Genomic DNA, 13432 nt, shown 5'->3' on the forward strand with positions numbered 1-13432 from the left:
CTTTTTCTCAATATCTTTACTTTATAAAACCTCTCAACTTTTCAAATGTTAAAAAATACAAAAATTTTTAAAAGTGAAAATGTCACTTAGATGACTAAAGTATATCCTGAGTCACAGACTCTCCAGTCACCTCATATGCTTGCGAAAATTTCAACAAGGAAAGAAGAAAGCAGAAGAATTGATATGTACAAACAGTGGTGAAGATATAGTATAATGAATATAACATGAAACACCAAAAGCACAAACAAATGAATCAGAAAACAAGCAAAAGCAGAGTGATTTTTAGAAGCAAGAATGTTGAAAATTTGATTCATTCTATCCATGTCATCAGAAAAGCCCAATATCCAGAAAAAGAGCAGAAAAGGTAAGGAAAATTCTCATTTAAGAATGTCAGCAACCATGCACTCCACATACCAAGGATTGTGCACATGTTACAAGACCAAGCAAAGTCTCATTCTAAATGTTTCTATGTCTTGTAAGCCCACCACGATTCAGATGAACCACTAAGATAACTAACAACAACAATGTCTTTTTTTAATGTTTATCTCTAATTCTACTCCTAACTTTCTTAGTCTTTTTCATCGGCTCTTTATCTTCCCCAAATCTTGAGCAGTGATCTTCTTCAAGATGGTTAGCATTCATTTCCCACAGGTTACTCATCTCTATCCACTACTTCTAGGAGCAAACCCCCCAGATAGCAAAATTCACACTTAAGCTATGTACTCACAAGGTCAATAGTCCACTGGACATACTCTCCTGATAATTAATCTCTGAAAATGAATTCCTTATTTCATTCACCAACTGCAATTCCAGCACATGCTTCTTCCTATATTTCCTAACTCATTTCATAGCATTATCATCTACACATTCTCACATTTTCATTTTTACATCATATTCTCTCTTTATATAGTGAACAGCCCTTTAATACTGTCAATATGAACACAGAAAAGTCAAATCTAGCCTTACTTCTACAATTATAGGCACTAAATAATTTTGGAGTATTAGTATCCCATGTGGTAACAACAAGGAGCACAGACCTATTTAAAGTAATAAAAATGAAATAAAATAAAAATTCTCATTTTTATTCCTCATTCTTAAAGCCAATTTTTAACTACATAAAAGACAAGTAGTTACCATATTGACAATGAAGATTGTAAAGTATTTACATTGGGATAGAAAGTTCTGTTGGAGACTCTTGATTGACAAGACCACCATCTTAATCTTGAGGAAGAAAACTTTGATGGTTTTTTCTGGGGTTTTGGGTTTTTTTTTATTCCTCATTGGTCTCTCTGACACCATTTTATTTTATTCCAATCCATTGTCACATAGTTTCAGAGCTAATTTGGAGAAAACCAAATTGTTCCGTTCCATTCTTTCGATTAAAATACATTTCTTAAATTTTACTATAGAGAATGAAATGGAAGGACACTGAAGAAAATTCATCATCAAGTCAAAACCAGCTCATTAATGATTCTGCAGTGGATTTCAGAAACTCTAAATCACGAGGGCATTGCTCATCGCAGCTGTACACTCAAATTGCCACCGAGGTGGGGCCTTTCAATAAGTGGAAGAACTCCCTACAGACTATACCACCAGAGCTCACAGAGTAAATAATCTTTCACAACACAGCACTAACATCTCCAGAAAGGTGTTTATTACTTCTCTAGACAGATCTTACACATAGAGACAGGAAATGTTCTGTTTCCTTTATCAACTTGTGCCTTTGCAAGTTATTTCATTACTTTGAAAACCTTTCTTCTTAAATGCATAGCAACTCAATTTTAGGCTGGGAAATCTGGATTTAAAGTCACCTCATCGGTGAAGCATTTCCCAATGTTGTCTGGACCTCTGTATTCCCACCAATCTCAGTTAAAATCTAGTTTATCATACCATTATTGTTTATGCACTGATATGAAAATCAACTGTGAGATTGTTGGAGGCAATTGCCTTACTCTGATCATCTTGATCACTCAAATATCTATTTGATAAGCACTTAAGAGCACTGATGTCACTTTAAAGACTAAGGTTCACCTGATCTAGGCTTTCCATCAGTAATTATGCTTCTTGGTGCTGGACAATAAATAAGGATGACAGAAGAAGGATTGATGGAGAAAAGTACGGAATATCCTATGGGCTTCCAGAAGAACAACCAGGTATGTCTTAGATAAAGTGTGGTCAGAGTGCTCCTTGGAGGCAAGGATGATGAAGCTTCATTTTACATACTATGTGTTAGGAGAAGTTATTTCTCAACAAAGGACATCATTCTTGGAAAGATGGAGGGTCAACAAAAGAGAAAAAGATCTGTAATGAGATGTGCTGCTGCAGAGGCCACAGCAAGGTGACAGAAATGGTAAGGATGGCATAGGATAGAAGAGGATTTAGACCTGTTATTCATAAAATGACTATTAATCCACTCAACAACACATAAAATGAAGTTTGAGAAGCAGTATAATGTTATAATTCAAAGAAATCAAAATGAAATGAAACAAAAATTGAAGGTTAGAAACGGAAGAACACAACAAAATATTGGTTGTGTATACCTAGAGATATGGCCAGGGGAAAAAATACTTCCTTTTAACAAGCCTCAAGATTTTATCTATAACATAATTTAATAACAGTAATATGTGTAATATTTCTGACAATCCAAATAGATAGTTTTGGGGTTGTAATCCAAAGATGACACCTCTTTGGAAGTTCAAATGCTTTAGTAGCTCGACAACAGAAAAATGGTTAACCTTCTCTTATGCAATTTACAGCCTTTAAATATCTGCTGTAAGTTTAGCTTTGAGTCAATTCCAACTTGATGGAAATGAATAGATCCACAACCAAATCTCTTTAAATGCCAGAGTCTGTTTCAAATCTATTCTATACATTGTTTTGGTCTCAGAATCAGATGATAGAAATAGTATATCTGCTTTATATATATAATTCTTTAAGTGCCACAAAAAGTATTAGGGATCCATGGCTATTTTTACATTTAATGAGATCATATCCATAGTTTTACAAGGCATCATTGATGAACCTATGTATAAAAATTTCCATCTCTGAAAAACTAAGCTTTCATTAAAAAGAAGAGTTTAAGGAACTAAGGATAATGTCTTTTTGGCTATTGTCTAACATCCTCATTTTAAAAAATGAAAGATAAAAATGTACACTTCAAAGTGCTGTAGATGTTAGACAATACATGAGTGTTCACTAAAAACTTTTAGAATTATAATCCAAAAATGAAACGTTTGTTTAAAAATTAGAAACAATAAAGTAAAATAGCCCACTTAACTGACAAACTCTGCAATGATGTATCAGAGATCTTCAAGCTATATTTTCCTTCCATCAAAATCTTGCAAACATTTTTTCTCCGTATTATCAGTGCTAAAACTCAAATAAAAATGTAAGTATCTTTCTTATCCTTATATGGCTTCTCCAAATTTTATTTCTAGGTTCTTAAAAAGATGGACATGCACTTTATAGTCATTCATCCTAGCTTCCCATTGCTCCTAAATATCTGTAATCTTATATGCTATGTAAAGGATATTTTTTAAAGACTAAACTATATAAATTTGAGGTAACTTTTAAAATTACTAAATCTAATAGGTATTTTCAGATTTATTCTATTAATTCCTCTATTTTAAAATGTTAAAAATGCTCATAGTTAATAAAATACAAACTTTGTTGTTGTTGTTGTTATGTGCCATCGAGTCATTTGTGACTCACAGCGACCCTATGTACAACAGCCCTAAACCCTGCCCTATCCTGTGCCAATCGCATTGCCTCTGACACACCCATCCCGATTACCCCAGTCACTGAATCAATCCACCTCATAGAGGGTCTTCCCCTCCTGCGCTGTCCCTCTACTCTACCCAGTATGATGTCCCTCTCTAAGGACCTGTCTCTCCTTACAACATGTCCAACAAAGTATGTCAGACGGAGCCCCAGAATCCTTGCCTCCAAGGAGTAGCCTGGTTTAACCCTCTCTAGGATGAATCTGTTTGTTTTCTTGTCAGTCCATGGTACATTCAATACTCCTCTCCAGCACCACAGCTCAAAGGTGTCAATTCTCCTTCTATCCTCCCTAGTCATTGTCCAACTCTCTGATGCATAACAAGTGATTGCAAAAACCATGGCCTGTATCAGGCAGATCTTGGTCTCCAGAGAGACACCGTTGCTCTTGAGTACTTTAGAGAGGTCCCTAACAGCAGACTTTCCCATCGCAATACATTTTTTTATTTCCTGGCTGCTGGTGCCAAGAGTGCTGACCATGGATACAAACGTTACAAAAAATAAAATATATTAAAGCGCTGATATAAACTTTAAAAACAAAGTAGCCGTTTGATCACTACTATTTAAGATGTTCTCAAATTACTAATACCTAATAATAAACTTATTAATAAAATTGGTGATAAAACTTATCTCATAGTACTTAATAATTTAATAAATCAGAACAGTTCTTCACATCAAATAAGCTCTAAAGCTTCTCAGCTACTACGGAAGCTTCCTTTCTGTACTTTAATGTCTTCATTAGTGAATTAACTGCTTTTCTGAGAGAGCTAATGCATTGTCATAAGTGTCTGCTTACACCTTAGCTCAATTTTCTTTTCAAATATATAAACTCAGTAAGTTTCCCAAGAAGGAATCATAAAATTGACCATTTTGTATAGGATCAGATGTATTGAAAAGGAAGAAAAGACTCTTGAATTTTGGGTTCCCCATGAAATGTAGCTTCTTGGGGACACACAAAAGAAACAGCTATTTGATAGAGAAAAAGCACAATTACAAAGGAGATAGAAAATGAGGAGTGAAGAGACTGAAAATCAGTTCTAAATTTCAAAAGTTTTATTAGAACCCACTTTACTTCCTGTGCTCAAGTATAATAGCTGATATACAAGGTCCTTCTTTGTTGACATGTTGTTGTTGTTATGTGCCGTCGAATCGTTTGTGACTCATAGTGACCCTATGTACAACAGCCCTAAAACCTGCTCTCTCCTGTGCCAATCGCATTGTCTCCAACACACCCATCCAAATGACCCTAGTTACTAAACCAATCCACCTCATAGAGGGTCTTCCCCTCCTGCACTGTCCCTCTACCCTACCAAGCATGATGTCCCTCTCCAAGGACCTGTCTCTCCTTACAACATGTCCAAAGTATGTCAGATGGAGCCCCAGAATCCTTGCCTCCAAGGAGTAATCTGGTTTAACCCTCTCCAGGATGGATCTGTTTGTTGACATAGAAATGACTAAAGAAAAACAGATTATTGCACTCATCTATCATATATACTTATGTGTATTTATTACTATGTTACTCATTACAGAGTATAATTCAGTTCCTTTTAATGCATCATAGGGTTTCCTATTTAAATAGAGAACAAACTTCAATATTTTTCCTGGGTGTTTTTTTTTTAATTTTTTTTTAACCATCTACGTAGCTTCTATAATATTTTGCTTATAAGCACTAATTGTTGAAAGAAATTACCAGGGTAAAAATTAAATATTGCCTAATAGTACCTCAAGTTCTCCTAGAATCAAGTCTTTTTGTTTATTATAATATTTAAAATTACTTGCTAGTGACAATCTAAGTTATAGTGATAATTACAGTTAGGTAGTTGTTAAGTCCTATCTAATCCAATAAAATTCATAGTGACCCTATGAGCAATAAATCTGCACCTTGCTCAGGCCCACTATTGTTGTAGTCATTGTGTTAACCCATTTGTTTGAGGGCTGTTTTCTCATTTGCTCTCTGTCTGCCTTTTTCAGCATGAGTCTTTCTCATGTGTGGCACCTCCTAAAAACATGCCCAAACTATGTGAGACAAAGTTTCACCATCCTTGCCTCCAAAGAGCTCTCTAGTTGCACCTCTTCCTCTTCACTAGAACAAAAATTAGAGTGATAATCAAATAAGGGACACTTGTTAACATTTTCATTGTTTTCAACTGTGAAAAACTCTGTGTAAAATGGAATATGCCAGTACAGAAATTTCACTACTGAATCAAGAACATATTTGCTTTCTTTTTGAGAAAACTTCTAAATTTTTAACTTTTCACAGGATCTTATAACCTGAATTGTTTACAAAAAGGTGATAAGAAAAAATCATGTTATAATCACTTCAATCAGAACAATTATAAGATCCTTTAAAACTAATTCCTAAATTAATTTTGGTACTAATCTATGACTTTACCAGTTTGTATTTTAAGAAAACCAAATAAATATTAACAAATTATTCCAGAATTAGAATGGTATTTGAATATTAATCAACTCCTACACAAACATACATAGACGCATTACAATTAGTAACTTTCTAGGTCTCAAAACGTGAATGGCTAAAGAACGAATAGGCTCCTCGAATCATGTGTCCTACTATGACTAATCAACAGGTTTTCTCATAAAACTAATGCCATTCTTCTGAAAACAAAAGTCTTAACTTCTGCCAGTTTCTATAAAATTAGAGTACAAAGAATGAGATCTGAGATCTTATAGCCAAATCATTAATCAATATCACAAAGCTAGTCATCTAGTTTATGCACACTTAATCTCAGTCCATTACATGATTATTAGTGTAATAACTCCATTCTAGCTAAAATACTATTGGTTCCAAATCAACAGCACACAACAATAACAACAACTAATAGACATATAATCCATAGCCAATGTATCCAGTATCACACATTAAGTTCTACAATCTTCTCTACATGCAACTACTCCCCACCCTCACCCCATATTCTGCTCTGGTACAACTTCTAACCTTTTAACCCAGTTTTCTTCTCTTCTACTCCCTTAGTCTTGTCACAACCTATTTGTTTCCTGACTGTCTGGTTATAACTAGTTGCCTTTATCACTTTGAAACTTCTGTCTGAATTCCACTCTTGTCAGACAGCTGAACAAATTGGATTATTATTTCTATTTCCTGATATATATATATGAAACACAAGAGAAATTTTACAAGATCTGAGTCTTTACAGTACAAACCAGATCAATTACATCAGAATCTCTGTGGGATAGGGGGCAGAGGATGGATCTGGGCCTCAGTTTTATGTAAGTTTTTATTGAAAGTAACCTTAATGGGATTCTAAGTACCTCTGATCAAGTATAAATTTTTATTGACATGGTATTTTCACAACGTGAATTTATACACAGAAAACTTATATTTGGCGTCTAGTCAACGTGAGAACTATACAGATGAGGCTTTGAGAAGATAGATGCCAATAGAGACAACATTACATATCATTCAAAATAAAGTATTTTTTTGTTGCAAATACCTACTTGTACATTTGTTCTCATATATTTAATGTATCAAGGCAAATTATTTTAATGTATTATAATCTTTTTGCGGGAAGCATGTGACTGAGAATATTGCTTGATTTTCTCTCCTATATATTTTAGGTCACTATGTATGTGCTAAGACTATGTCACTTAATAAAAATGATTAAAATTAATAAATAACAGCAGTTACTCAAAGACTTTTTCAGCTATGCCCTATATAGCCATCAGTTTGACCCAGTTACAAGTCAAACAAAATAACATTCCTTCTTTAGTCTGTACAATAAAAGAAATCTAAAATGAATATAGAGTTCTAAATGTTTTCCATAAAAAGTAAAACATAAATCACAATTTAGTACTGATAATCAAAGCAAAAATAGAAGAAAACAAAGAGAGATCACAGAAATGGCTCTCATAATGGCTTTGGCCTTATTAATAATTTTATTAAATATTAAAGTAATTGCATAGTCAGACTTTGCTTTTCTAGAGAGTCAAAATATTACTTGAAAATTATAAAGTTGTAGAACACAAAAAAGATATATATTTGCAGATATAATCTGAAGTTCTGCACAGTGATTTATATGTGCAATAGTAGTTGTTTAATAGCAAGAGTATTTTAAGTATAACATTTATGTAATAAGTATTTGCAAGACACATTCCCTTTTTCAAATTTTTAACTGCTATTTGAATGAAAGATTAAAGAAAAAAATGGTGAGCTTACTTTTTTTTAAATAAAACTACTTTTTGAGAACCTATGGTATATGACACTATTAAATACTTAAGAGCTATGGTTGTATTCTTTTTTTAAGAAAATTGAATATTATGTTTAAAAAAGCAATGTTCTTCACATAGTTAATGTTTCTGCATTATGTCTCAAAACAGAACATTATGAGTCTCACAGTTGTTATACATGCCTAACAGCTGTGAAGTATCTTACTGGTCAACCTGATAAAAACAGACTGTTTTTATCTGAGGTTGCAAGTGTTAAAAATATATGAATGAATGTATTCTTGGAGGTATATATCTTAAATTTATCCTGAGAAAATGAAAGTAAATGTGATGTAATGTTTCATGTTAGAATCTAATCTCAAATCAGTGTTTACTGACTATGTGTATTAGGGTATAGTAAGTAAATAAAGTTACCAATAATTCCAAAATTTTGCCTGTGATACAAAAATGCATGCTCCTTAAGTATTCTAGTTTTATTATATTTATTTATTAAAAATATACGCAGTTAAAGAGTGGTATATGTAAATAAAAACCTTGAAGTAAACAAAGCACATTGTTAAACTATATTTGTAGTTTGATGACTTGGAATATTTTACTTTCTTAGCATTTCCTTCAACTTGAAGATTTTGTCAATTCTTATAATTTATCATCAACCCTATTGCAAACTTCACGACATAATTAGCACTTGTTGTTGCTATGCTATTTGTATAAACTATAGTACAAATGATACATACAACAGTTCTTTTTCTTTGATAACTGTAAGGTATTTCATGAATAAGCATATGTATTTTTGCTTCTACATATAGGCAGTTACTCCTCAGAATAACATGTAAATATAATCTCTATCAAATGTTGTAACACAAAAATTTACATAACAAATACAATCTGATTTTAAGCTCCTATTACTATAGATTCCTGGTAAACCTATTTTCAGTTTATTCTGCATAGTATGTTGGAAAGTCCTGTAACACTACTTAAATTAAAAAAATTTTACTCTATTTTATTTTAAACATACATGGAATGTGTCTCTGGTGATTTAATGGTAGGAAGCTGAGCTGTCAACTAAAAGGCACACAATTCAAATCTACCAAATGCTCCATGGGAGAAAAAAAGATAGCCCGTCTTCTCTGTTGCAGTTTACTGCCTCTGTAAACTTACTGGAAGGTCAACTATGAGTGGATTCTAACTTAATGATACACAACAACAACATTTAAAAGCCAGAAATTGTATTAATCATACATGTATATGTGAATATTAAAAAATAATGTATTGCTCAGAAAAAAAATATTGTAACAATTTATTTTAATAAAATGACTATATATTCTCTCACCTTCTACAATGATGGTAAATTGGTATTTATAAACTTTTACAAGTAAGTTTTCTCAATAATGTACTACTCATTCCAAAATATATTTACTTTTAATGTACCACAGGATTTTGTAGTTACTTTAAAAGGTGAGAACTTTTGCAGAGATGTTTCAAAAAGAATGTTTAACAAAAACTCAGGCTCATTCTTAAAAGTCTACAAGGATCATTCTGAGTCATGTGTTACACTTCACATGCTACTATGTCTGCATTTTTCTGTTTTGGGTTAGAACTTTTTTCAAGAATATGAAAGAAACAACATGTTTAATCAAGTAACTAATCAATTGATTTGCAAATCATCAGCCAAGAACACCAGTATATTAAATTTGAAAACAGGTATTGAAGACTAAATGTTTTAAAATGAAAAGTGAACAGGGAAAATATCACACCTCTGAGAAATATATTAAAGACATCAACACCTCTGAGAAATATATTAAAGACATCATGGGATAAAAGGACTGCATTCTATCAATGAGAATATCAAATGCTTATATTTATTTTGCAATGGCAATATTTTTTAAGGAGTCCTGCTCATGTGTTTTGCTTTTAGGTATATAATTAGCAATCACTCTTTTAGAATATCATAATCCAGAAGTAATCTATAACACTAAAATTAGTTTAAACCATACCTTAGTGTTGTGATATGAACATAAATTTGAGAATAAATTCTCAAGTTCATGAAGAAAAGACATTACTTAGAATTTTGAACAAAGATATAGTTTACATATTTTGAAATATTCTGAAGTCTATCTGGAAACACAAACTGTCTATGAAATATTTAAAGTTTGCAAAATGAAATTATTAGTAAGTGTTGAAAGTGTTTACATTCTGGAAACCAGGCATTCTAATCTTCAGGTTTCAAGTGTAAATATATGAAGTTTAAAAAATACTAAAGTTTAAGATGTATATATTAGTGAAGTACCATTCTACATTAATGTTATAAACATTCTAGCTATCTCCAAAAGAAATCTTTGTATTTGGTTAACAAAAGCACAAGTCATCCCAAACTAAAATGCCATTTCAAATTTAGAAATGTATTTCTAATCCTAGTCTCCTTGACCAAACATCACAAAATCCTTTGGCCCATTCTTCTTCTTAATTGTATTTTCCCATTATTGTTTCCTGACAAAGCAAACGAGTCAAAAAGAAGCAGGGTGGTTGGTCCCCCCCACCCCATGGAGTAAGAAAAGTGTATAAGAGTTAAGCATGCAAAATATTAATCTTTTTTACAGTAATATTCATTTTCAATATGGTTAATAGAGTTGTTTTCAGATCAAAACATTAAGACTTACTGAGTTTTGCTACTTAATACAACCAAAGGTCACTGCAGTATCTTCAAGTTGAACAGAATTCTTGAGCAAATTGCATTTCAGCACCATGGATAGCGACAGACTCTGGTCATTTCTTACTAAATTGGCACACTGAAGACAGTAAGGATTTGGTTTTGTGGGAGGTTATAATTATTACCATTATTATTTTCAACAAGGAAAAGTTGAATAGGATACAAACTAAAGAGTTCATTAAATTTCCGTTTATGGCATCAAGTACTTCTCAGGATGCTAAGGAGAGCAACCAGAATGCAAGCTAATTACATAAGGTGTCTGATAAATAAAGGAACAGCAATAATCAATCACTAGATAACTAATTTATGGAAGCAGGACTGGCATCCACTTCCTAAACAACATGTCTCTGGAAACTCTATGAACTTTGATAAATGTCAATAGTTATAGTTGGCCTCAGGCCTTCTGTTCATAGGGTTGCTATGAGTCCTGCTCAACTCAACGGCAATCAACAACAGATACCTAATTACAACCTATGATTCGCAGTGAGTCACATAAATGATTATTCACAAGTTCAAGAAAACATTGCTTGATTTCTGACTTTCAGAACAACTGCTGTAAAAAAGCAGATAAAATGCTTTTCCTTGACCCTTACAGAAACCTAATTTTGTGCTCTGGTCAACCAGCTTTAACGGCGCCCTTAACCTAGAGTTCACACGTATAAGTCTGTATGCAACCCATACATGCCTGCCTCTGACCAGTCTGACTTTAGTTAAGCTCATCAGAATTTAGAATGCAGTACCAACACGACCTTCCTACATTTCCAAAGCCCAGTTTTTAGGCAAGGTAACAGAGTTTGAGCCAATTACAGAGTTCTAAGAAAGGAATGACAGCTCTAGGTTCATCATAACAAAACACTAGAGTCTTCCCTGGTGAAGCAAGGTTTCCTCCACACCACCACAACCCCCCAAATCAATCCACCAGCAGTATACCAGATATCTCAGATTCAAGTTGGAAATAAAAATCCTTTAAAAACACAGCAGCCGCCAAAGCAGAAGTATTTTTGAAAAACAAACCAAAAAAATCCCTCCCAAAAAAAAACCCGACCCCCCCAAAAAACCAACCACACTAGAAGCTACCACAACCAGGAACAGACAGAGGAGCAGAGCAGAGAGTGGAGGAAAAGCCACTGTTCCTACCTTACAGTCTTCGGGACAGGATTTCACCGAGTACTCTTCCGACTGTAAATATTTATGGAGCACACTTTCAAACTCTTCGTATTTCTCCTGAGCATGGTGGTCATAGTCTTGGTAAGCCTCGACGCACTGCCTGCAGGTGGTCATCTCGCCGTCCTCCTTAAGCACCACATCCAGACTACAGTTCAAAGTGTTGGGACTGGACAACCCCGAGAACAACTCCCAAAGTGTGTAGGAATTACAAAACGAAAGGTAAAAATCCGACAAGTTCCAGAGCGGAGTTTGGTGCTTGCCTCTCACCTGCTGCTCCTCCCCCCGGGCCGCCACCCCCCGACTCCAGTTCCTGGCGCACACAGCGTCCGCGTCCTCCACGGTGAAGCACTGACCCGAAGAGGCGCCCTGGGGGTAACAAGTCTCCAGGCGCCACAAGGGTTTGGCAGAGTTTCCTAGAAAAAGAGCCTTGCTCCTGTTGGTTTTGCCTCGGTTGCCCTTGCCGCCGCCGTCTCCGGGAGAGGGGGGCAGGGTGGGGGACGAGGAGGCGGAGAGGAGTCTGTGTGCCTGGGCGGCGGGCAAGGACTCCCCCATGCTCGCCAGGAACGCGGGCCAGGAGGGCTCCTGCTGCCTCTGTCGCTGCTGCTGCTGCTGCCTCTGTCGCTGCTGTTGCTGCTGCTGCTGCTGCTGTTGCTGCCGCTGCTGCTGCTGTTGCTGCTGATGCTGCTGCTGCTGTTGCTGATGCTCCTTGTCCCGGGTACGGGTCAGTTTGGCCTCGGCGCAGAACCACAAGTGATCAGAAAGCAGGACTGTGAAAAACAAGAGAGATGCCAGAGACAGTCGCCATTTCTGAGCCCTCTCTGAATCGGTGAACGGTTTCTCGTTCTCCCGGGGTGCTGCCAACCAGATTTTTAAGCCGTCGTCATACTGCCGACACATCCAAGCACCCCTGGTCATATTTTGGGAACGCACAGCCCTGGCCGACTCCACCTTGAGGGCTCCTGTGCCGGTGTCACCACAATATGCATTGACTTAAAGGGTTTAATTTCCTTATCCCCTCCTCCCGTTTCTTCTCTCTCTCTCTCTCTCTCTCTCTTTCTCCCTCTCTCTCTCTGTCTTTCTCTCCCTCTCTCTCTTTCTCTCTCCTTCTGTTTGCTTTCTCTTCTTCGGACTACAGAAATATTACCAGGCTTTGGAGGAAGATCTGACTCGCTTCCGACCTATTCATCAGCACATCAGCAGACCCCCATCCTCTGTAGAGTGGGAAACAATAATGCAGAGTGAGAGAGAGAGAGAGAGAGAGAAAGAGAGGGAGAGAGAGAGACAGAGACAGAGACGAAGGAGGCTGGTGCTGGTGGCCGGTGGGGAGGCTGAGTGCAGGAGGTGATGGTGGAGGTGGCGGGGTGGCTGGCGCTGCTCCTCTCACCCGGGCATGGTCAGAGCGCGGGTCCCCATGGCCCTGCTGAGGACAGCCCGCTCTCCCCTGCCAGGGGCATGCCGCGTCTCCGCTGCCCACTGACGGCGACCAGAGCGCCTCCCCTCCTCCTCTCCTCCTCCTCCACTTCTTCTCCTCCTCTTCCTCCTCCTTTTCCTTCTCCTTTTTCTTCTCCTCCTCCGCCTCCT

General features: G+C 36.0%; 1 protein-coding gene across 1 annotated transcript in view; it reads right to left on the reverse strand.

Annotated features, from left to right (window-relative positions):
- The window catches only part of FAM155A (family with sequence similarity 155, member A), a 907798-nt gene extending 895032 nt beyond the window's left edge, over nucleotides 1-12766 (reverse strand). The window contains exon 1 of the mRNA XM_006894615.1: nucleotides 11822-12766. Within this exon, the coding sequence (XP_006894677.1) occupies nucleotides 11822-12766 (945 nt within the window). The remainder of the gene's footprint in view (nucleotides 1-11821) is intronic.
- Nucleotides 12767-13432: the final 666 nt, after the last annotated feature.

This window comes from Elephantulus edwardii, unplaced genomic scaffold (genome assembly GCF_000299155.1).
Source record: "Elephantulus edwardii isolate Elephantulus edwardi_28Jun2011 unplaced genomic scaffold, EleEdw1.0 scaffold00147, whole genome shotgun sequence".
Classification (NCBI taxonomy): domain Eukaryota; kingdom Metazoa; phylum Chordata; class Mammalia; order Macroscelidea; family Macroscelididae; genus Elephantulus; species Elephantulus edwardii.